The 27,482-nt window shown below is 35.0% G+C and overlaps 1 protein-coding gene across 2 annotated transcripts in view; it reads right to left on the minus strand.

Moving 5' to 3' along the window:
• LOC120627153 (cuticlin-1) overlaps nt 1-27,482 on the minus strand; it is a 133,260-nt gene that overhangs the window by 18,892 nt on the left and 86,886 nt on the right. For both annotated transcript variants that reach the window (XM_039895026.1, XM_039895027.1), the window contains 3 exons: nt 22,790-22,888; nt 3,325-3,501; nt 2,493-2,615 (listed from right to left, as the gene is read on the minus strand). In XM_039895026.1, the coding sequence (XP_039750960.1) occupies nt 2,493-2,615; nt 3,325-3,501; nt 22,790-22,888 (399 nt within the window). The remainder of the gene's footprint in view (nt 1-2,492; nt 2,616-3,324; nt 3,502-22,789; nt 22,889-27,482) is intronic.

Raw genomic sequence — 27,482 nt, forward strand, 5'->3', positions numbered from 1 at the left:
TATTACGTTTAAATGGTTTTGAAAACTTGACTGGTGGCTTTGGTATGAAATGGGAGATCCATGAATTTTATCCAATAAAATGTTTGAGTGATGCTTCTGAGTTTTATACACTCATTTTATACTATTTTCAAGTTCTATTACACAATAGTAACTTGGTATAACTTTTCGTTTAAATTGACGTTTCAACCAAGTTAGGTATAATCTGTGATTTTGTCAGGTGTGACAGACTTACGTTACTTCAAAGTTGCGGTTTTTGATAAGTTTGGTACACAGTGTAACTTATTAATTTAATAAACATTAGAGTGTAACTTACAAATATACATACGTTTTGATATGTCAATAATAATAACAACAGTTGATTCAAATTCGAAGTCAACATTATTCCTTAACTTATGACTCTATATACTCATGTCATATTGACTCATAGCACATAATATATCAAAAATGAAGCTATCCGTATACAAACAAAATCAACTTAATAATATCATCATATATTCGTAAATATAAACACAGATGATGCCTGCAGACAGAAAGAGAAAAGAATGTCCATAAACAGCAACTTCTTGTAAATTTAAATATTAAATATTATATATTATGTGGTCGAAAATTTAAAAAATTGTGTGTATTTAAAAGTGGATAAGATATTTGGTATGCCACATAAATAACTAATAAATTTTCATTCAGTAAATGAGAAATGTTTAACGTAAGAAACTCTGACCCTAAAGTTACTTTATCGCTTTTAACGCCCATTTGTTAAGAATTGTTCACTTAACGACTGTTTTATTTGTACCTACGTATTGCAAGTCTCACTAGGTTATCAGTAAGGTTTAAAATTAAGAACCTTCTTCTCGAAGGTTCTCGTGAATTACTCACGCAGTATTGCTACAAAATAAATAAACAGTGGGTACTGAAGGAATTGTTATTTACGGAATACGTTCCTAATTTCTAAGCGAGTGAGGTTAAATTGTTAAAAACTTTTCTTGCCTTTTGAATTCAATTTTTTTGTTTTATGCACGTTTTAATTAGGAAATTAAATATCACTTGCTTTAACGGTGAAGGAAAACATCGTGAGGAAAGCTACATGCCCGAGAGTTCTCCATAAGGCTCCCAAGGGCATGTGAATCTACCAATCCGCAATTCGCCATCGTGATGAACTACGGCCTTAACCCTTCTCATTCTGAGAGGAAACCCGTGCCCTGTAGTTGGCCGACAATGGGATAACAATGATTAAACTTACCTTCCAACGTATGTACTTAGCGATAAGATAAGTATATACTTGTACGTCTGAAAGGTCCATTCTTAGTTTATTATCTTTGGCAGGTCTAGCATGACAGACAACCCAACTTACTGTTATGTTGTGTATTTTATTGACTTGTCTTAGATAAATCTTTATGAGTTATTATATCAAGAGTGTCAATCATCATAAAATCAGCATGTGGGTAGTAGTAATTAGCGGTAAAGACTTTGGGTTCTCTTGCGAGAGGACCAAGTTCGAAACTTGGTCCTCATTTCAGGGTAACATGCTTTTTAAGCACGAAGAAACCTGCACAATTGTGTGTTCTCAAAGGCTTAGGAAGTCTACGAATCCATGGCCAGCCACTTGGCACAAACCCATAAGTTGCCAAAAACTGATATTTGGCCGCTAATATGAAATGTTAAATTAACGTTAACTTATATGTCGCGTTAGTTAACGTCGCGTTAGTTAAAGTACTTGAAACTTCACTTGAGCTTAGGTAGGACCATAGCATCTACAATTTATGTCACCAATCATTTAGAGTATTATCGGCATAGAAGATAGTTTATCAGAATTAACATAAAATGATAAATATTGCATAATGCTCATCCAGCATTTAATGTTGAAAATGGTTGTAGGTAATTACTCAATAAAATACTTAAGTATTTTTTTAATTTATCCTCTATTACCAAACTTTGATAATTTATCAATGCGCTAAGCTTTAAGCATATGTAGACATTTGGCATTTCTTTAGCTAGGATGGTTTCAGTATTTTAAAATAAACATCTTAGAGGTCTCTACAAAATTATTATACTTCAAACTGAATTATAGCTTTGAGTTGAACTTATTAAGTGACAGAAAAACATTGTAATATAAATAATTTCTTTCATCTGAGGATTCAGACTTATAACAGTATTTTATCCCACCAACCGAAAACCAAATTTGAGTAACGTGAATAATGAAATCTCAGACCAGCTTTTAAGTTTTATTTTATTTTACTACAAGGTATACCTTGGCTTGGTGGCGATAAGTGGTGATGCAGTATAAGATGATAGCGTCCTTATCTTTTAGGCGTATAGTGATTTTATACATAAAACTCCTAATCTATTTTCGAGCTCTAAAGTCTTTTTCGGTAAGCTAGTTAGCCACGGCCGAAGCTTTCCAGAAATTGTTGAATTCCTTCTAAGGATCTTGTTTCCTTTCATCGACTACTTCATGACTGAAGGAACCAATAATTATCATAAATAGTGGCACGTACCTCGGTAGTCGTTGATGGCGACGACCAGAGTCAATGTGGAGCCCAGGGGAACAATGCCAGATACCGGCGGCGCCCACGGACCCTTGCCAGCTTGGATCTCCATCCAGCAGTCAACATTGTCTCCTGTTAACAATCGCTTAATTTTAAAACCCAATGGTTTGTTACTGTACGATGGTAATGAAGAGCAAGACAATAAGGTGCGTCTTGTTCAAGTATTCCATATATTAGTATTTAGATATTGGAATCTATAAGTGTGAAGAAATAGCTGTTGATTAATGTTTCTAATTATGTAGTGTGAGATCTTCTACCTACTCGATCGCGTGAAAGTTAATCCTAAACTAATATTACAAATGCGAAAGTATGTTTGTTTGTTTGTAATTTCTTCACGCCAATCAACTCGATTTTTAGCATAGAGCTAGTTCATAGAGTAACCGAGAGTAACACTACTATTTATCCTAGAAAATCAAACGGTTCCTTCGGGATATTTAAAAAAAAACCGTAATTAACGCGGACGTAGAACGCGCGAACGCGGACAGTTGCTAGTTTATATTAAATATAAAAAGCGCCACCTAGTCAAAATACTGGGTAGTAGTTTGGATTCGATGCAAATCATAGTTAACTATAACGCGATCGAGTAGGTATACGTAGTCAGACTGATAATAGGGCATGGCATAGGCATTTAAATGTCATCCTAACCGGCTTTTAAATCATAAAAATCCATCCCTGTGGCTGTATAGAACAAAAAGTGAAAGTAAAATATCTATGGATATTCTAACTATATCTTAATCTATGAACAAGTCTCACGCTAACAATGGGATACTTATGATCTTACCTCTGAAATCCAACTGCACGACATCCAAATCAGCGATAACCATTGGCGGCTTGGAGGCTGTCTTCTCATAGTCGTTGAACCATTCGCATCGTAATCTCTTCGCCTCGTCCCACACCTCGAGCAGATCCTTGTCGTATTGCACCACTACTGTGTTCTCGTAGAACTGGCCATGAAGATCTGGAAGTAAAGAAAAAAGGAATATAATAACTTCAATAAGTTACAAAATTTATTCAAATAGGATACTTTTCACCCCCGAAAAAAAAAGTGTCGCACATCCCGTGCGTTGTTATCACAGATTTTATCACAGGCACTTATGAAGCGTTCATACATATGGCATGTTACCACTAATGTTAGGTTATAATGATAACTGCATTAATCAACTTAAAACTAAAGCTAGGAGGGTTTCAAACGTGCCCTGGTCTAAGAACAACAAACTTAACCAAGCCCAAGACACTTAGACAGGTTTTTTATTTGTTATCACCATCTCTCAGTCGAATGAATATTTAGGTATGAAGTTAGAGCAATTCATACCCAAGCTTTTTTATCATACATGTAATCATTAATATTATAATAGAATTTTTCTTCAGGAAACTTTGAACTTATTGAGAGACATCTCAAGCCATTTCATCTGGTAATTTGTTATAAAATGATATACTATTAATGATAAATATACCTTGAATGAATAGCTAATTTTATGCCGCCTAGTAAAGTGCACTACAAGTTCATTTTTTACTTCTAATATTAGTACTGTTCCAGTCCACTTTCTTTTAAAATTTTGTTAGTATAATATTATTATGTCCATAAATTAAATGTTCAAATATGTATTGATTATGCACCGTCATAATAATGTTGTATGTTACCTTTACCGTTAGGCTCAACCCGATGAACCAATCTTAACGTGACTTACTCGTAGTTCAGAGATACAAATGCTGGATCCGTACAAGGAATAATTTTAAATGCGAGAAGTTTCACAATGAAAAAAAAAACCTCGTCCTTATTTTCAAGCCGGTTGAAAATAAAGCTTCGAAGGTCAGGTAAGGTACGAAGAAGCTCACAAGAAACTTAGCCAGATATTCCAGATATTAATCGATGAGAAATACTTGATTACGATTTGTCGATTATTACAGTAGTGCCAAGCTTTGATGGGAGAAATTATATGAATCTTTTTATATACAAAGTATGACCGAACTACGAAATACTGTTGATGGGTGCATAAGTATATTTCATAAGGAATCAGCCTGTTTAAATATTAAATCAAAAGAAGCATTTTTAATCTTTCATACAAACAAATTCAAAACACTCTAAGTGTTTACCTATGACAACCCTATTGAGGATAAAAGACCGACACGAAAATAAAGTGACAGTAGTCACTCTATTTTAATTTTGCATGTGATGTTAGGGCTGTATCTGATTTCTTTCAGTAAAAACTATGGCGGTGGTTTACTCAAAAACGATTAGCGTTTCGGTTTCAAAGATAAGTCTCCGAGACAATACATAATGTACCTCTAAAGCCTGTGTAGTATTATTTCCACGTGATTTTGATTTACACGTTGTATCCGAGTATATCCTCATTGGTTAAATATATCCCCACACCCATTTTATGTTAATTTTAGCTTAGGCATCATAGCGTGCCGCTACTTTGCATAATCTCCAAACGTATAAATTAAATGTTATTCAGTTGGAAGCGTAGTCAAAAAGTTTATAGAGAGATATATATTGAGAAATATATTACAAAAAATCACCTAAAAAAAAGGAAATTACAGGATTTTTATATTTTATAATTTTTGAGGAAACAATCTATTCTAGCATTTTCTCCTAATTAAAAGTCTTTCCGAAACATATTCTTTGCCATCGTGCCGGATGATTGTTAATTTTAATCGTTACTTATAACCATTTTGACGGCCGAGTGGCGCAGTGGGCAGCGACCCTGCTTTCTGAGTCCAAGGTCGTGGGTTCGATTCACACAACTGGAAAATGTTTGTGTGATGAACATCAATGTTTTTCAGTGTCTGGGTGTTTATCTGTATATTATAAGTATTTATGTGTATTATATTCATAAAAAAATATTCATCAGCTATCTCAGTACCCATAACACAAGCTACGCTTACTTTGGGGCTAGATGGCGATGTGTGAATTGTCGTAGTATATTTATTTATTTTATTTATTTATTTATTTGACTTAAAAAAACCTTTTGACTTGTAGACATTTAAAGTCTATTTTTTGGATAAAAACGTTATTTCAAGCATTTTAAATCACTTTTTACATTGTTATTTTAAGCCTACTTTGCAAAAATTATACCAAATCAAACTATTATATAAATATAATTTTAGAATGCGGTCTCTTAACTTTATACTATCATGTATGCCACTTTTACTCCTCCCTATTGAAAAGCCCGCTTTACCTTCCTTAATGATTTGGAGCGCAGAGATTACCTTGGTTATTTCTACCCTTTTAATTTACTTTACTCGACCGAATAACGTTCCCCAAGGGTTGTGAGGAAGCGATTGTTTTAACGATAAGAACGCCTTAGTATACCAATGAAAATACTTAGCTATATTTATGTTGTCTTAATAAATTAGTGCGCAATATAGTGTTTCTATAATTTAAGACGATGCAATGATGCAGAAATTGTAAAATAACTTCAGAGAACTTTCCATAACAAATTATAAAAACTCAAATAAACTCGGAGAAATTGGCCTTTAACATTAAAACCGCACTGAGTTGAGAAACTCTGCCTATGTTGGGAATTCCGTTGAAAAAATATATTTAATGGCTATCATAAAAAAATTTATGACAGTGACGCACGGATAACGGACTGTTTCTCATAGAGCCATGTCACATAAAATGCCTTCTCTACTACAGTTTAATTTTAATAGTTCGTCTGTTGATTTGTTTGTACACATACACCTACTAATTAGGTACTACATACTATCTAATCTTTATTTAGGCTCAAATAGAGTCCTAACGACAAAATCGAAATCGGTCTTCTTCCAAGAAGAATTGGGTTATACAGTAAAAATTAAGCTTTATTTGCTATAATTTATTTTTAGCAAATAAGGTTATACCTTCATTGCATATTATTAAATTGCGCAAAGTAACACCTGCTTCTCTCCAAGACTTAGGTTAACCCGAGAGTTTGACCCGAGTATTCCCAGCGGTATTTATGTGTCTGTAATTATGCAATATTATGCAATGAAGATATAAGCTTAATTTTGTATCTTCATTGCATATTATTAAATTGCGCAAAGTAACACCTGCTTCTATCCAAGACTTAGGTTAACCCGAGAGTTTGACCCGAGTATTCCCAGCGGTATTTATGTGTCTGTAATTGTGCAATATTATGCAATGAAGATATAAGCTTAATTTTGTATCTTCATTGCATATTATTAAATTGCGCAAAGTAACACCTGCTTCTATCCAAGACTTAGGTTAACCCGAGAGTTTGACCGGAGCATTCCCAGCAGTATTTGTGTGTCTGTAATTATACCAGCAACCTACCCGTTCAGACCGGAGCTCAACAATGCTGGTGGGCGGCAGAAATAAGCATGGCGGTAGTACCTACTTGACATGAGGGTACTACTAGACAGGAAAGCTTCACGACTACTAACATCTGTTTGGGAATCATTCATTCAGTCATTGCGTAATAATAAGTAATAGGCTTAATATTATGGAGTTATTCAGTACACACAGACATAATTAAATTTATTTGTCCATAAATATTTTATGTGTGTATATAATTTATTACACATCTCTTAAAATAGACGGAATACGCGCTTCTTATATCAGAGTGATCTCTTCCAGATAGCCTTGTGGCTATCCTTACTAATACTATTAATGCGGAAAGAGTATTTGGTTGTCCTTCTTTCACGCCCTGACAAAGCAACCAATAAACTTGATTTTTGACATTCACGCATTTTTTTTTTTGTTTATTTATTCGAAAATTACAAAAAAAAAGTATTACATTTAAAAGGTGTGAAACATGAATTCTTAAGAGTTTAACCGTTACACCCTGCGCCGTCGACAATCATTGGTCGTGAATACAACACGCTAAATTCTAAAATTACATTTATGCTAAACTAAACTAAATAATGAGCACTTGACAACTATCATGCCTTATGTAAAACAATGATGCGGTCTAAGTTGGCTCGAGCTTGCCTAGGAAATGCCCATTCACTCTTGCCTTGAAAGTTAGTTGAAAGGTCGGAGATTAACCCAGGCATTTTTATCCCAGAAAAGCGAACAGTAACGGGATTTGTAAATTATCGATACTAATTGAACGAAGCATGCGGTTAACAGCTAGTAAGGAAATATTGAAAAGGTGGGCATAGATACATAAAAGCAGGTATTAATAGTATTGATTGTATATTCCAAAGTTGAGTGAATAGAAATTAAAATAAATTAACAACAACGGTCGACTCAACATTACAATTGAGTCAAAGTCAAAAATTTCTTTATTCAAATAATCTAATCCGAGAAAATAATCTTTTCTTGCCGAATACATTTGGAAGACAAAAATGATACCTCTCAGTAGATCTACTTATTATTCTCTTACATTAATGTCAATGATTTCATTAATTGGAATCGCATGTATTTGACCTGCAAAAGCAAATTATAGTGTTAGGCCAAGAACAATGAAAAACACAGTTTAGGCGATGGCAATAAAAAAAATAGCTGTTAAATCTTATTACACTAAAGAGGATTAAAAATACGTACTAAGTATTCTCAGAAACGATTCAATGTAATAGATATAGATGGCACTTTTGATACGTTGATTTATTTCAAAATAGTAGTGAGTAGTATAATGGCGATAACTACATTCGTAAACTTAAAACTAAAGCTACGACGTTTCCAAATGCGCAATTTAATAATATGCAATGAAGATACAAATTTAATTTGTCTATTGGAATGTTGAGTCGACCGTTGTTGTTCCGATAGTCGCTTCAGTCAATGGTCTTCTCGCGAAAAGCTTCGACCAACATCTCAAGAAGCTTTCGCTTGGTTGTTGGATCAAGGGTCGGATACAGAAGGCAGTAGTCCTTGAAACGGCGCGTATTGTAAGGAGGTTTCTCACTCTGGAGCCCTGACCACCGGTTGCTTGGGCATTCAAAAGCCCCGCAAGCGGAGGGTGGAAGTTTTTTTTTTATAAATTTTTAATAGTGTTTTTTAATTTATTCTTAAGCATTGTTAATAATTTAAAAAAAAAAAGAAAAATAATAAATGATAGAAAATTGATTGTATATTCCAAAGTTGATAAACGTTGATAGCACATCGTAAGAAATAAAACGTATTTCGTGAACGTCATGAAGCTTAATTTATAGTTTAATGAAAGTCTTAGTGAAAACGTATCTAACTTGTCGGCTCATAACAAAACGTTTAATATACAGCCTGTTATGGCTCAGCGGGAGACTTCACTGTTAAAACAATTCTATTTCTAGTTTGTTTTGAGCGAAAGCTTATAGAAAAGTCCTATTATAATACGTATAAAGGATTACGTAAACGATAAAAAAGCTTGGGTGTGAACCAGCTCTAACCAGGTTTTTAAAATGACAATGTGAGAAGGCTGCAACAAGAAGAACACCCGGCTAAGTTTGTTGTGGGCTTCTTCTTAGAACAGAGCGCATTTGGAAACGTCGTAGCTTTAGTTTTAAGTTTACGAATGTAGTTATCGCCATTATACTACTCACTACTATTTTGAAATAAATCAACGTATCAAAAGTGCCATCTATGCGCCTATTTGAATAAAGAAATCTTTGACTTTGACTTTGATACCTTGCCGTGTGGTGACGGCAGAGGAATCCACAATATCAATACAAATATAATCCACAGCGATCACCAATTAATATGTACAGCGTGGTGATTATAGGCAAACCCTCCCGTTGGCAGAAGCATTTCATCTCGCAGTGGACTTTTAAAGGCCACTCGCAAAAGCAGCGATGGCCCAAATTACCTTTCTCAATAAAAGAAACATCTAACCCAAAAGTTATAAAAATCGGACTGGTTCTTTCTGCGATAAGCGCATTCAAACATCAACCCACATACGCCACCTATACATACAGCTGTAGCTCTGCAAGCAGCTTCACCCGTTTACATTTTAGTAGTGAATGTCGTTTATAAACACCACCATGCCGCCACGGGAAACGGCATGATACTTTCTTATACCGTCATTCCTTACCTTACCTTCCTCTCCGGCCCAAATTATCATCATCATCACATCAACCGATAGACGTCCACTGCTGGACACTGCTGTCTTTTGTAGGGAGTTCCAAGTTCCACGGTTCTGAGCCGCTTGGATCCAGCGGCTACCTGCGACGCGCTTAATGTCGTCTGTCCACCTCGTTGGGGGCCGACCAACGCTACGCTTACCAGTTCGGGGCTGCCATTCCAGCACCTTGGGACCCCAACGTCCATCCTTTTTCCGAACTGTGTGCTCGGCCCATTGCCACTTCAGCTTCGCGACTCGTTGAGCTATGTCGGTAACTCTGGTTCTTCTACGAATCTCCACATTTCTGATTTGATCGCGTAGAGATACTCCAAGCATAGCTCTCTCTATCACCCGCTGAGTGACTCTGAGCCTTCTTATGAGGCCCATAGTTAACGACCATGTTTCAGAGCCATAGCCATAGAGCCATAGCCCAAATTATATATCAATGCAAATCACATTTACCCATTCCTTCTTTCACGATAGGGTTTCGTGAAAGAAGGAAAAACTGACACGCGAACTAAAGTTCACATTTTTTATTTTAGTACCAAATTTCCTTTTTGTGATGAGACTCAATGGGAAAGTATATACATAAAGTGTCGAAACAACAGAACAAAAGTGTCAAACGAATTGACAGCTCTGTAATCTATTTCCTGTTTCCTCTGCATCTGGTTGAAAAAGATAGAGCGAGAGATATCGACGCATATATTGAAATAAAAGGATGAAATTTTCAAAACCTTATTATTGCTAGACCTATACGCGGATGAACTCGCGCAAAAAGTTGAAGTCGTCCAAAGAACGCGGATTGGACCAGAAGGCGAGTCGCTTCGGAGCACGCGCAAGCGATTATCACCTTCACGCACTCGCAGCTACCTCTCTTTCGCTGCCTTCACTCATTAGGACATCAATCTCGATCCTCACGTCACAAACGTCAGATCTAAACTCTATATTCTAAGAGATAAAATTGAATTTACATTGTCGTTGCGCGTGAGTGGTTAACGGGTGCGCTTAAGGTCGTAAATACTCAGTTATATCGGGAAGGAAATACGCTCGGAGTTAGTGGATGCAGGATTGGCGTCTCCATGCCGGGCTGTTGCGGGAAAATGGGCCCTGAGTGCGGTGCTATGCGGTGCGACGGGTAGCGATTCTTAGAAACAATGAGCGCGCAACGAAGAAGGCGCGGTTCGCCCGTTACTCCACACTAGGGGACACGACTAGGAATCGGAACGAGAAAAAAAGCGGACAAGTGAGTGTGCTCGCACGCTGTTAGGGTTCCGTATCATAATCGAATAAGACATTCGATCCACAATCGTTCGCTTTTGCGGCAGTAGATACCTACTATCCTACCTACTCGATTACAAAAAAGAACACCCTGCTAACTTTGTGGGCTTATTCTTAGACCAGGATGCGTTTGGAACCCTTGTAGCTTTAGTTTTAGGTTTACGAATATGTTTACTTAAATAAAGATATTTTTGACTTTGAACTTGACTCTGTAGATAACTACACAAAAGTAGTACTAAACACTAAGTACTATTTACTAAAAAATACCCCAAAAGTTAAGTCATTAAAGTTATAACACTTAGCTTATTATACATCTAAAAGTATTGCTTCAAACTATTAACTAAAGGTATTGCTTCAAACTGTCCTTGATCATTACCCGTAATAAATTATTTAGCAATTTGAATTTAAAACAACGTTATTTTTTAATAATTCCTTAAGGAATTTAAAATCAATGATGGGTGGAAAACATAGTCGTTCACTTTCCACCGTACCTACTACTAAAACTGTTTAGTGTAAGTGATTAGAACTTTTAGTATCTTAATGTCCCATAAAAAGCTAGGAGCGTATTTTACACATGTGAAACATATTGACACGCCTGGGCAGTAAAATGGATCGCACCATGCCGCCACGGGAAACGGCATGATGCTTTCTTATACCGTCACTCCACCACCTTACTCTTACTCTCCGGCCCAAATTACATATCAATGCAAATCATATTTACCCGTTTCGTGAAAGAAGGAAAAACTGACATGCGAACAAATGTTCACATTTTATATTATCAGTAGGGATGACTTACAGAACCCTAAAATCTGACTTCACTTTGTTAAAATGAGACCGACGTACCGTGGAACCTGGACGGGTGATTTATCGCTAAATGGTTACACAGATAATTGCACACGGTTTTAGCGATGTAGTAATGAATTGTTTTTATAATCCCGTATACTAACAACGATTTTATTTGAATGCTTAGAGCTTATTATCACGCTACGCTAGCGTAAGGCTCAGTCGCGTCTCGTGGAAACATCTCGGCGATTAAAATTATCCCCGATTATATCCATTACCGAAAAGCAAAAGTGTACAGCCGTTTGATACACATATTAGTATTACACACGTATTAGTACACGTATATTATTTCCACCCGTATTATTGATGGTCGGATAGTGGATAAAATTGTGGGAGAAGGAAACACTTTGTCCTTTACCCGTAAAGAAAATGTCTCTTGCCACACTAGCCAAGATGGCGTTTGACCATGAGCAGTAGATAATAAGTTTACAATTGCATATAAATGAGTGCGATTATAATCATCATCATATCAACCCATTGCCGGCCCACTACAGGGCATGGGTCTCGTACAATGAGAAGGGTTTAAGGCCGTAGTCCACCACGCTGGACCAGTGTGGATTGATGGACTAAATTATAATAAATAGTAATAATGATAATAGCTTTTATTCGAATGTCTATAAGATCCATTCACACTTATAAGGCACATAACATAATATAAATGGATCTATAATTATAAACCTACATATAAAAATACATACAACTAACATCTAACTGAAATGGCTAAATAAATTCATTTTAGATGTCATAGCTAACTCAGGCTTCTTTCCCGTTTAATTTATTATACGTACATAATTGTCCCTAACCATAATATACCATAATATTTCCCTAACCTTAATAATATATCATAATATTTACCTAACCATAATTGTTTATGGTTCAGTTGGTTGTTTTAAATAAATATATATAGATAACAATAACCTAACATTAGAAAAACAGGATTTTGAGTTCGTTGACAAACACACAACTCATAGAGAAAAAAAATGTTAAATATATGACCTCTTTTTTCATCCGGAGTTAAAATAAAGTACCAGCTGCCTTTGACACTTGAATGAAAAACGTAGCATAGGTGTTAAACTTACCACCAATAAACCTTCTTTCCGTAGGGCTGCCACATGGGACATGATAATAAATTATACTGTCGCATTTCCATTAAAATTAATTTAACTTTTAATTTAACTTGACCCAGTTTTTGTCTGTAATAAAAGTTTGCAAGATAAATTCGATTAAACTGAGACTTTGCAAGCATGAAAGGAACGCCCAAAGAGATTGGCTCATTGTTTCATCTTAATACGGTAGGGCTATTATTATTTCTTCTATTACTAGCAACTAAAAAAAAATATAATATATAGTAAGTTCTCAGTTTTGTTTTAAGGCATGTACCTAAGGTATTAAGAAAATCTGCCTGGCCACCGACAAGGTGTCACGAATTCTTATTCTTTTGAAATGAATGCACAGAAATTCTACTAACAGGCATTGTTTTAGTCGCTTTAGGCTTATGTACCAAAATGGTAAATACAAATCATTATGGCGAGACTGTCAGTCTGTCACAAAAAAGTAACTTATGTTACTCTCCGTCCTTTCAACTAATTCCATGCCAAAAATCAAGTTGATCGGATTGCTTAGTTAGGGGTTAAAGTAGGTGAAACAAACACACTTTCGCATTTATAACATTAGTAAGAATAAGGCGGATCAATTCGTAACATAGTTATTATAACTACTTAGTAAAGAGACAACCCTATTTCTTACCTACCTACATATGTAAACGTTACAACGGAAACGGCGTTAGGGAATGCAGTCTTACTTGAGACTTCTGTTTATTTGTCACATAAATAATATCCGCGTAGTGTCCAGATTATCTTCGATAAGTCAGTTATAAGATACGAACCAACGTGTTCACCTATTTAAAAACTTTAAAGAGGCGATACAAAAATGAGGTAGTACAGTTTTTCTGAATAAACAGGCTTAACTTCTATACGGGTGAAGTAGGTAATGGTTTTTCTTTTATCTTATTAATATCTTTTAACTGATATATTTACGTCGAAATTTCGACGGGTATTCGGTTGTGGTTTTAATAGCCTAGTGGTTAGAGCTTCGGCCTCCCATTTGGGGTAACCGAGTTCGATCGTCGGCACGCACCTCTAACTTTGCAGAGTTATGTGCGTTTTTAATTTAAGACATTTAAAATATCACTTGCTGTAACGGTGAAGGAAAACATCGTGAGGAAACCTGCATGCCTGGTGTCCATAACGTTCTCAACGGGGTGTTAAGTCTACACAATCCGCACTCGGCCAGCGTGGTGTCTGTAGTGGGCAGCAGTGGGTTGTTCATGAAGATTTCTTTAAGTTCCCAGATAGGAATAAATTCATTTATTTATTTATTACTAGCGGACCCCAGCGCCATCTGTCGGGCTAATTTGTGAATCTAAACCATCCAGGGTTCCACCCACACATATAACAAAAAATTCAGTCAAATCGGTCCAGCCGTCTAGGAGGAGTTCAGTGACATACACACGCACACTAGAAAAATATATATATGTAAATATTTATGTACCATAAATTGTGAATGAGAACATAATATGATACATGAAGTGTACAAAGGAAAGCTTATCTCTGTAAGAGATCTCTTCCAGCTACCCCAGGATGTGAGTAAGATGATTGTATTGTGGTATAGGTCAAATAAAGGTACAATATACGAAACGATGACTACTGAAACTTTGCAATGTGTCTAAATATTAACAAGATTCTACATACTAATACGGAATAAAATAAAAATAATAAAATAAATTCCCATATTCCCATATAAGATTTTTTTTTCCACTACAAATTTGTTTTTAACTGCTGGCATGTGATGATGCAGCCTAAGATGAAAGCGCGCAATCCTGTTAGAGGTAGGGCAGTTACACTAAACCCATACTCCTACACGGTTTCTACGGCATCGTACCGGAACGATTAATGGCTTGGCGGCACGGCTTTGTCGGTAGATTTGTAACTAGCCACGGTCAAGGTCTATATCCAGAACAGAGAAATTTCAGGAAATAAAAATTCCCAAACTGTCCCTGCCACGGATCGAACCGGGACCTCCCACTTATAACACCACAGCGCCGACCACTGCGCCGGAGACTTATCAGCCAGTTTCACTCCATACGTAAATGATACAAAACTTAACTCGTTGAAGGAATGACCTTTCTATCCCTTCATTGTGCATATCTATTTATACCTTTCTCCTTAAAGTTCGTAGGTGGTCAAAACCTGTGCCTTAGTACAAAATTCGCTAGCTCACAATCGAAGAGTCTTTTGCGAGTATAGAAATACTTGAATGTTGGAGTAAAATTGATCTTATTTGTATTAAAATTAAAGCTCAAATTTGCCTTCAATTCTCCACAGGCTTTTGATAGAACTTTTGTAAAACAACAATCAGAAGTACGGGATTTAAGACTCTAAGACGACTTAAATAAGGTCAATTTATCTTTGACAATACAGAGTTTGATATTTATTATGAAAACGACTCCTCTATTGCGAGCACGCCAATCTTGAACTGAGGCTGCCTTACTTATAGTTTGTACACCTTCGACCAAATCCATTTTGCTGTGCGGTTCTCACATTTAAGCGCTTTTAATACAGCCTATTTTGGCAGTAATTATATTAATCTGGATATAACAAATGGATTTATGATTGCCAGTTAGTGCGATAATTTGTTACAGCGTCGACGAAAAAGTATTTGTTAATTCGTAAGTACAATACGTAATACATCACAGTCACAATAGATTAAGTTATCTATTAATGGAAGTCAACAGTATCTCTGGAGTTAATTGATGGAGATCGTCCGAATGTTTACGGAGCGTTAGTTTATTAATGTATCTATAAGTGTACAAACCATTGTACAATTCCTTAATTTTATCATCTTTTGACGTTATGTAATAAATATTTTTACATTCACATGTTTACTGTTGACTTAGTTACTGTTAACTAATTTACTGTTATCTAAGTTACTATTAACTAAGTTAACGTCTACGCTTATGTTTACTTTTAACTGTTTTTACTTTTAAGTGTCACAACAATATCGGTAAGGTTACCTGGCAGAGATCACTTTTAGTGATAAGGTCGCCTTTTGCTTTTAATTTTTTGTTTAACTATATTTGTAATTTCTCCTTTATTACGCAATAAAGATGTTTAAATAAATAAACAATACTAAGGTATATTGTCCACCAATCCGCACTGCAGCCTTAACCCCTTTTCATTGTAGGAGGAGAACCGTGCCCTGTAGTGAACCGGTAATGGGTTGGTATGATGATGGTATAGTAATGAGTAAAAATTTATAATATATTTATATTTTATTTTTCGTGATATATATTATTTTTTTGTTTCATGCAAATTGAATGCTGACGACTTCCCCGTAATTAATCACCAATATATACATTTCTTCTGTGATGTTTTAACATCTTTCTTAACATTTTTGTTCTTGATGTCATAACTCCCAATGTTTTAACATCACTCAAGATCCCATGAACATCGTCAAATTTTAAAGCTTAATTACAAGAACTCTCTCAAATCAAATGTTAAAACTTTAAAGTCGTTAAAGTTATTTGGAGTATTTTGAAAGGTTCTTCATTGATACAACCATAATAATAATAATAATAATAATAATATCTTTATTTTATCAAAATAAACGTATACATTTCATGAGTGTGAAGCCCTGTCTCCTGCGGTAGTTAAAACTGTGTTACAGGAGACAGTGTCTTCCCCATAACTATGGTCTTATTAACAAACGTTTGACAATTTTACAGGGAAAATTATATAAAGGAAAGAAAAGAAATAAATAAATGAAAAAAAAAAAAGAGAATTATGTAAATTTTTGAGGCGGGTGCTTAGGTAGGTACATTTGATTTGTTTGTGGGTGTGCATTGATTTAATGTTACTATTTGATATAACTTTTGATTACGTATAGTATTTGTAAGCTCACTGGATAGAACAAATGCTTCAAGAAGTCAACTCTTTCTTTTTAATTTTTTATCGAACAGTGCAGTGAATAAAATTCTTCGTCAAAATTAACAAATTTCGAATTTCACTCTATTATAAAATTCCGAGGTGCCATTCGAAAACTTCTTTTTAAAAATAAAACACAAAAACATAAACAAATATCATAAATCAGGTTGAAAACATCACAACAGGATGTAACTTCGAGTTTTTTAAACGAGCCGACGAATTCGTGAATGGTTTTATGACGTCATTAAACGGAATGACAGCTGTTGACACTGTTACGAAATAATCGGTTAAGGGCGAAACATATTATTATAATCTGTAACTTTTGTAAAAATATGACATCAAAATTTAAAAATCAAAATAAAAATTCTAGTGCAGTTACATATTTTTCTGTTAGTTGTAGAATGAGATATTTAAAATGGTTATTTTTATTTGTGAGCCAAAAAGTTAAGTCAAAGTCAAAAATATCTTTATTCAAGTAGGCCCATAGGTGGCACTTTTGATGCGTATATAAGAATTACACGGTTGTGAGATGATGGCGATAACCACATTCGTAAACTTAAAACTAAAGCTACGAGGGTTCCAAACTGGTCTAAGAAGAAGCCCACAACAAACTTAGCTGGGTGTTTATTTTTTTTGTTATCACCATCTCACAGTGTCATTTTAAATTATTAGAAGAGCAACCTGGTTAGAGCAATAATTTACACCCAAGCTTTTTTATCGATTACGTAGTCCTTTATACTATAATAGGACTTTTCTATAAGCTTACGTTTAATACAAACTTTGAACTTTTTAAGAGACATCTCCAAGATGTCAATTGGTAGTTTATTGTAGAATTATGAATTTTATGTAACCTAGTATATTGCACTGTAAGTTTATTCTTACTTCTAATGTATTAATTATTGCAGTCACTTTTTTTCTTAAATTTAGAAATTGTTTTATGAACGTACATTAAATTTTCAAATATGTACTGACTATACACTGTCATTATTTTAAAATCTTTAAATTTATCACTCTATGAGACACAGAAGAGATTACTGGATTGTGTGAAAGAGCATATACGTATAAGAGAAGAGAGCGGAAGAAAACAGATATTGTTTCGGCCCTACTAATTTGTTAATTAAAACAAAGTATAACATAGTATATAAAATCTTCGTAACCTTAATCCATGCCTTTTCGGAGTTGTGTGCATTTTTAATTTAATCAATTAAAAATATCCCTTGCTTTATCGGAGAAGGAAAACCTTGTGAGGAAACTTCATGACTGAGTGTTATCCATAATGTTCTTCAAGGCAAGTCATCATCATGATATCAACCTATTACCGGCCAACTACAGCGCACCTCCTCCGGGTCTCCTCCTACAATGAGAAGGGGTTGAGGCCGTAATCCACTTAGCTGGCCCAGTGCGGATTAGTGGACTCCACACACCTTTGAGAACATTATGGAGAACTCCCAGGGTGCAGGTTTCCTCACGAAGTCACGATGTTTTCCTTCACCGTTGAAGCAAGTGATATTTCAATTACTTAAAACGCACATAACTTAGAAAAGATAGAGTTACGTGCTAGAATTAAAACTCGGCCACCGGAATTAAAGTCGAGCTCCTACCCACTGGGGTAAAGCTATGATAAAATGCTTTATCGTCCCGTTACGGCCGTATGAGATAAGATTAGTTCCCATATTTTCTCTGTACTGTACGGATCTCTAAAAAGTTGTCGCGTGTCAAAATGGCATTTCTGTTAATTTTGATCTTATCGTTTGTAATGACGAATATAACCGTTTCGTTTAATGCCACTACGTCTTCATTTAAGAGCTGTGATAGTTTCACGCTGTTTTTATACAGGAAACAAGAGTCAAATACTTTGACAGTTTTAGATGATCCACAAAACGCTACTCATTTTATTGTATTAAATTTTTGTCAGATTATCATACTCAATGCCCTACTTCTGGACACTGGTCTTCCCAAACAAAGTAAGTAAGCCGTACGATTCCTTACTCGTCGACGTGAACTCCCCAGCCGTACGTAGGTATATATCTTGATTTCTATTTTTCATTGCCTTTTAAACTAATACGTCTAAATAACATACTATAAAGTGTAAAGTTCACTTACATAAGATTGCCCTGATAGTAAAGTTACTTTATTTATGTAATGATTGTATGCTTAATAATGAAGTTTGAAAATCACTAAAATTCAATTAGGAGCTGGTGTAAAGTAATGCTGTAATTTCCATAATGATTTACGAATAGGCAATTAGATTTTAGTTAAAAGGTTTGTTAATGTCCATTTTGTTTCAGAGTCAGAATTTCTTAACGGAAAACAGCACCAAACAAATTTTATACCAGACTCAGGAATCAAACCCAGAACTTCCAGAAGCTAGTAATCCTTGATTAAAAAAGCTTACGCAGCAAAAAGCAGCAAACCGTCATTGCAGATTCATCGTATAAATTATGTTTCGTTATCTTCAGTTGTTATTTTCACACACTTCAAGTGAGCATATTTTTTTCTTAAATAACAGTTAAATGTTTATCTGATTCTTTAAAGTGTCGGATCTACATTATGCCACACAAATAAAAACAAATAACTTTACTTGCGGGCGTAATAAAAAGGTTAGGTTTATAGACAGTAACACAATCCTGTTACTCCAAGTCCAAACATTTTAAATAATACAACTACCTAGTGAAATCGATATTGGAAGCCTCCCAAGTTGCCAGTACCTTTCTAATAAGTTTAAAAATGAATTTTAAATCAATAAATTCATCGACTTTACCGTCTCGTTGTAATAGTCGTATATCAACCCGTTATCGGCCCTCTACAGGCTCTCCTCTCAGAATAAGAATGGTTCAGACTGTTATCCACCACGCTGACCTAGTACGGACTGTTGGACTTTTCACATATTTGAGAACATTATGTAGGACTCTCAGGCATGCATGTTCGCCAACGATGTTTTCCTACACCGTTGAAGCAAGTGATTTTGTGAATTCGGTAAATTAAAAAAAAACAACTCCGAAAAGTTAGAAGTGCGTGCTGGGAATCGAACTCGGTCCCTCGAAAAGGAGGCCGAAGCTACCGCAAAAGACTAGCGGCACAGTATGATGCCGCGAAGGATCCTACTATGGTGCGTGGGTTTAATATAACTGTCATATCCCTAATATTATAATGTACTAGCTGTTGCCCGCGACTTCGTCTGCGTTTGATTTTGTTTTTAAAGTATTCAGTATCGCTAAGCTTTAAATGAGTATAGTAGTATATATATATAACATGTGACTGCCAATTAATTATAGAAAAATAATTTGAAATAAAATAAAATTGCGACTATAATTAAAGATCTAAGCTATCCTATCTCTTAAGTTGGATCAGACTGCTCACGGTGTACCAATTTAATTTTAAATCGGTTAAGTAGTTTAGGAGTCCATCGCGGACAAACATCGTGACAGGAGATTTATATATATTAAGATGTATTTGTTTTTGAAGTTATACTTTGGCGCGTTAGGGAAAAATGGTGAGAGTAAATTTTTACGATGCGCGCGCACACCGTCACAAAAATCCGACACCCTGAAGTTAGCTATAAGGTTGGACATTGTGCACTTTTAATTGTCAAAGTCTGCGGACTCATTTCATTGATTCAATTGTACAAAAATCTCAAATTTTAATTGACATTGACACTTGGTTGTCCTATATTAGTATTCCTAATTTTATTAGGTATGTTTATTATGTTTAATTATCAAGAAATATTTTTTTTGTGATATTTATAAACTTTATTTAACTAGAACCTAGAACTTTCAATTCATTAAATAACTTTCTTCTATTGTTAGTGTCGTTTTTTGCAAACGTAGAAATAAGGCGAAAGATAAATTTTTTGAAAAGATCTTTATCCTGCTATGCCAAAGAAGTATAACTTCTAACGCGTGTACATTAGTACACACACGTTTTTTTGTCCCTAATACTATGTATTCGTTTTTTTTTTGGTTGCCGGGAAGAAATAACTACGAAACATACTTTTTATACACTTTTTGTGTAGTGTAATAAAAGTATATTCGTTCATTCATTCATACTACCATTTTAGACAGATCATCTCATACCAAAGGGTAAGATTTCAGTCAGGTGCTAACTATTAGTCGAATAAAAACACTGGCTAAAGTTAATAGTACCTACTGAAAATTCCTGCAGATCCGATCAATATTACAAAAAAAACACATCCCGATAGATTTATTGGTATAATAATTAACTCCAATCTATAATTTCCATTTGCCTGTAACGGAAATGAAGATATGCGATATCGTGTTTTATTGTACAAGCATTCTTGCATATATTAGAAATGAAATCTCTATATTATTATTACAAATGATGGAAAATAGTTATATTATTGGGCCAAGTGAATGAATTAGCAACGATAAAGTTGTCATTCCGAATTACAATAAGCAAACTTGTATCGTGACACCAATAACCGCAATAACTTATGCATATACTCATATATATAATATATACCTACATGTATATAACAATGTAATAATTGTTTTTTATTTTTTTATACTGCGAGTTAGCCCTTGACTGCAATCTCACGTGATGGTAAGTGCATTCTAAGATGGTAGCGGGCTTACCTTTTAGGGAGTATAGTAGTTATACCCCTAATAGATTTCTACGCAACATCGCACCGGAACACTAAATGGCTTAGCGGCACGTCTTTGTTGGTACGGTGGTAACTAGGAACGGCCAAAGCCTCCCACCAGACCAGACCAGAGAAAAAGTTGCCCCTACTGAGAATCGAACGCGGGACGTCCTACGTAAAATTCACAACGCTCAAAAATAAAAAGGTGTTGGTTTATTCGAACCACTAAAGTGGTAATGTGCAGTTTTTAGTGGTTTATACATTATCGATCATGGATTATGAGTTACAGGATAGTTCCCGGTCCACAAAATTGTTAGGGACCTATTGGGTTTTTATCAATATACTAGCTGTCCCGGCGAACTTCGTACCGCGGATCTTTTTTTTTTGATGAATGTTATATTTTAATACTTAATATCCTATTCCGGACTAACAGGAATCAAACAAATCAAAAATAATGAAAATCGGTCCATCCGTTCTCAAGTTATAAATGGTGTAACTTACACGACTTTGTTTCATAAATATAGATTTTAAGTCTCAGCAATGCTTTTAAGCATGATCAGTTAGAGCCCCTAAAGCTACATTAAAGTAACTAAGCAAAATTAGGATAGCCTAGTCACAGAATTAAGAAAATACAGAATCCTCACTCAGCCATTACTGAATGCAGTGCATTGTATCCAAAAACAGTGAAAACGCCCCACGCACGTCTCACTCCACACGCGCGGTATGTAGCTAGCCCGCAAACTTTTGCCCAGTTTCCCATTTTATGGTAACCGTTTAGAACCGTAACCGTTAAGGTACAATAATTACTGTCAACTGTTAAATGGTATGAAGTGACTAACCGCCTATTCGAGAAACACTCCTAAAGTAAATAAATAAATAAATATACTACGACAATACACACATCGCCACCTAGCCCCAAAGTAAGCGTAGCTTGTGTCATGGGTACTAAGATGACTGATGAATATTTTTATGAATTATATATACATAAATACTTAGAAAATACATATAAACACCCAGACACTGAAAAACATTTTATGCTCATCACACAAACATTTTCCAGTTGTGGGAATCGAACCCACGGCCTTGGACTCAGAAAGCAGGATCGCTGCCCACTGCGCCAGTCGGCCGTCGAAAAAGTGGAGTGTATACTGATGCTTCAATTCGGTTTTTTATGTTCTTAATTATGTGAGCCCTATTCAAGATTCCAGTCCATCCATCCAGTCCACATAAAAAGGTATATATTTATATTTACGGAAAAAAAAGCCGTTTTTAAATTTTATCATGTGTTTACTAATTGGCATTATGTTTAAGCTACATAAAAAAAAAATTTAGAAGAGAAAAAAAATTAGCAAAATGCAGTACAAAAAACCTTCACTCCTTAATAAAGGCGTGTCTAGTCAGGTAATTTAAACTTATGGATTTCTTGAATTGGGCCATTTTAAATAGAATTAGTTGTTTGACTTGTTTATCGTATACGTTTAAAGCTGTCAAATGAATACGATTTCGTACATATTTTAACTTCTAATTAGTAGAACCACAAAATTAATAATTACTACTTACCAGGTTTAGTACCGCACTTAGCATATGCGATCCGGAAGGAGAAGAACGTTTGACCCGTCGACGGTGGCACGTAAACGCAACGAGGATCGCCGTGCTGTCCTGAAATAGATAGAAAAATGTTAAAAATTACTTCTGTTTGCTGATAAAACTACTATTTTAGAATTCAGTATTTAACGATCGCACCTTGCATCAGATTTGATCAGGCAAATAACTGTTAGGTTAGGTTAGGTTTTGAGTAACGCTACGAAAACCGTCGAAGCAGTTCGCCTTCCACCACGGCTGTCCCCAGACCGGGGATAAAATTAACGTGTCAACCTGCCAAAGCACGGCAACAGGGAATACGAGAACTTTACCCCATTTATGTCTCGTGTCCAACGCGTCCAGCGTTGCGTAAAGGCCTCAACCAACAGGAGGGTTTGCCCGTTATCACCACGCTGGGCAGGCGGGTCGGTGATCGCAGTAGATTGCAGTACGGTACCAGTTATATTCCCTTAATCGCCTCGTACGACATCCGCACGAAAAGGTAGCGTGGCGAAAACCTATTCTCTGACCTGCCATCTCCCCATGGCACGTATAATCATCATCATCATCATATTAAATCATTACTGGCCCACAGCACTGGTCTCCTACCACAATGAGAAGGGGTTAAGGCCGTAGTCGACCGGACTCCACACGCATCGTTGAAGCAAGTGATATTTAAATACTTACAATTAAACTAAAATCGGTACCTCAGAACGAGCAAAACAGTTTATTTTACATGGGTTAAGCTTTAAGGCCAAAACGGCAAAAGATTTACCTAAAGGAATTTTAGTTTCTATGTAGAGCTCATTGGATAATTGGTAGTGTAACAGAATCGCTATAAATTTTGTAACTAGAGCCGTTTTATTGGCATACTAAAAAAATTGGTATGTTGAAAGTAAGAAGGAATGTAGAAGCAAAATAATTATTATAATGCAATTTCGCTGTTTTCATTTTGATTTGCGCAATAAAAATTTATAATTAGAATACTATCAGGCTTAGTGGGCTCGTTATTTTTTTTTCTATGCTTATTGAACATAAATTAGCATTGATAATGCCGCAAAAAAATTCGAAACTTAATACGGTATGTATGATCCAATACTTTGACTATCTCGTTCCCGTATTCGGTTCTATAAAGGTTACGAAATATTTGAATTTATACTTCCTTTAAGGCGGTTTGAAAACCAGATGATAGTTAATTTTAATAAATAAAATTTTGCTCTCACAGATTAAAGTCCAATAATACAAACATAATAATAATATATAATACAAACGCTTTGGCATGTTGTCTTGACCTCCCATTTGCATCGATGTTACGAAATCTTGCAAAATATCAGCGAAATCCAAAGACTTCTAGAAGTCCTTGGCAATATAACATGTTGAAATTGTATCGATACGGAAATAAAGGAAATAAAATATTGATTTGCTCTCATTGAATCTGTATTAATATAAATGTTTATCTGCACTGATTTCGTATATGATATTATATTTATTTAAATGTTGACATAGTTTTGTTTACGTACCTATTTTCATTAAAAATGAAAATTACTTAATTTTATAATTTTTATTAGTGTTTAAGTGGAGGATTACCTACACTTGGAGAAATTATCAATTTTATAAATTTAAAATGCATATAAAAATTGTCATCTCTTGTTTCAAACGTGTCTCAATGTAATATGGACCTTTGAAAAAGTAGACACAGTTGCTATAAGACTGATGTGAAAGGCATATACTTATTTCGGCATCGACGGTAGGAGAGCCGTAGCTTAATTGGATAAAGCACTCAGGCCGCGATTGCCAGGGAGTCGCAGACTCAAATCCTGTCGGTTCCGAAAATTTTTATATGCATTTTAAATTTATAAAATTGAAGTTTACTTAATTGATATATTCAATCAAGTCTTCTCGTAATCGTAAATATTTAATGTCTTTATACGTGGTAAAATTTTCATGCGTAAAAAACTTTCTGAAGCGGTCGAATATTTCTTAAATAGGCCTTTATAATAAAAGACATAATAAATTATAATTACAAATAAAAAACCTTAACCAGCGTACCGATAACTCTGACCCTCCCCTATTTTCATTTTCATTTGCATGACTTAGCTAGGCCAAATGAGCGAATCTTTTGCGGCTTTAATTTAATGGAAAACCAAATAAATATTACCTTTTACCCTCACCGAAAGATTTCTTTTCGAGATACAATACCTCGGTGTTTTGGTCGGTTTTAAACATTCAATGTTTTTTAAAAATTACTCGAACTGGTATATTAATAGCAATAAATGAGCACTTGTTTTTACGCTAAATCTAGACTTTCATTACCGGACGCGTTCACTTTTATTATTGTCCGGCTAAAATTAGCATTTCCGGTCTTTTCGTATTATATTTAGGAATATAAAACTGTATGTGTCATTTTGTCGTAATAAATCAGGCAGTATGGTCATTAGATTGTACAGAAACATACAAAATATAATTAAAACAGTTTTTAGTATTATTTAGTTTAAAAGTTGAATTATTGATTATTTATCTGGGAGAAATTCCGTATTAGAAGACAATCATGCCCAAATATACAAATCATAAAGTAGATGTTCAATTCACTAAACTGCCTTTTATAAAAGTCGGCTGCATACAATGTTTATATGAAAACTAGATGATTCACGAGGCTTCGTTAGAAATGTCCATTTGTATGCCAATGTTATCCTCTTGAACTAGTGGTACTCACTACTATTTTTCCATAGCGGTAGTCAACTATGGAAAAAAAAACACGTTGTTCTCTTGTTTTGTAAAAAGCAACATCAAATTTATCCCACGGGATCCGTACACTTTTGAAGATAAAATAAAGCTCCCATGCTTTATTGGGTCCCGTACCCTAAATTCAAAATCAAATTCAAAATTTCAAATACAAATAATAAAATTAAAAAGTCGCGTAAGATTTCACATTGCAACTTGGTGCGGAACACTTCGGGTACAAGCCCAACTTGCACCTAACCGGTTTCTAATCAATATCTGCTTATTATTTTCTTAAAATTATTTGCTATTGCAAAGTTTACCCAGATCCGTTCAGCCGTTCTGGGACGCTTATGTTAAAAATAAACATAAATCGAACCAAACTTTCGCATTTATACAATTAATAGCGTTCTATAATCAAAAGCAGTAACTCTACTCTTCTTTTATTTCTACCCGTCCGAAGCCGGGCAGGTTGATTTTTTAAATTTGTCCTCTTGAGGACAGGCAAAGATTATTGACCATACAGCCTAAAAGCCGGGGCAGGAAGCTAGTAGGGAATAATTAAAAAAAAACTCAAGGTATTATAAAGACATGCGGTAAAATTACAGTATACTTAAGTTACAGTTAGTTATTCGCTTTTACCAAAACGTGGCCCATTTCCAAGTGGGCCAGATTGTATTAATAATTCAGTTTTCCGTCATAATTGTGAGTGAAACCCGGGCTGGGCAATTACCGCAACAATTAGCGGCGCTCTGATTCTCCCTGCGACGGCTGAGAATAATTGTGAAGTGTGCACTCTACGCGATCTTTTGTGAAAATTATAGGTGTGTATGCCTTTATCTACGATAGTGTTCGTCAGCATTCAATGAAATCACTCTCGGTAGGTACTGTATGTCACCATGTTCAATTAAAAAAGCAGATGAAAATCTTAAGGTCTACTAACAGAAGGGAAAACTCAAAATAATGGAATAACAATGAACTGTTTATTTTGACTATAGACACTTCCGTTATTTCCACGGGAACGAAGTCGCGGGCTGCAAGTTTTCTTATTATAATATGATGTTTATGTAGAAAAATAAATGACAAAACAAAGTATACAACGTGTGAACGAAAACCGAAATAATACTTCACAGGCATTAGATGTACATTATTTACTATCTCTGAGAGTTATCTGTGAAACCGAAACTATTATAATATTGTTTTTGAGTAAACCACTGCCCTAACAACATATGCAAAATTAAAATCAAGTGAATCTTGTCTGAGTAATTTAACAATTAATAATAAATTATTTGTCCACCAATCCGCACTGGGCCAGCGTGGTGGACAACGGCCTAATCTCTTTTCACTGTGGGAGGAGATTCGTGCCATGTAGTGGGCCGGTAATAGGTTGATATGACGATGAAGTAATTCATTATTAATATTTATATTTATACAAACTACTGTAACGATTTGTCGTATCTAGGGAATCTCTGAAAGAAAAAAGTTGGAGGGGAAAAATTACCATTTATTTTAATTTTCTGATTGAAATTACCGACAAGATTGAGAAATAGGTTAAGTTACATAATATCAGTATTTTTGGCACGGGTATGTGAACCGTTGGTGAATTGGTCAAATATAACGGTAAAATAAAAAAGTTTTTATTCAAATAGGCTTTTTACAGACAGTTTTAAATCGTTCTTAAATTATTATATTCACCCATTGTTGTAAGCTGTCAGGTGATTCATCATGTTGATAATTATATTCGTCAACTTAAATAATAAAGCGGAAATTATGTGGCTACACCACACTAAACTAAAAACTAACTGCTGCAAATTCCCATGCTTTTTAGGGTTCCGTACCCTATTATAGTACCTCCATTCTCCGTCCGAAATATATCCATCTGTTTGTCAGATAGATGAATTTCTTCCATCTGTTTGTCAGATGGATGAATTTCTTGAACAGTTATAGATAGAGA

The sequence above is a fragment of the Pararge aegeria genome, chromosome 10 (assembly GCF_905163445.1).
Source record: "Pararge aegeria chromosome 10, ilParAegt1.1, whole genome shotgun sequence".
NCBI lineage: Eukaryota > Metazoa > Arthropoda > Insecta > Lepidoptera > Nymphalidae > Pararge > Pararge aegeria.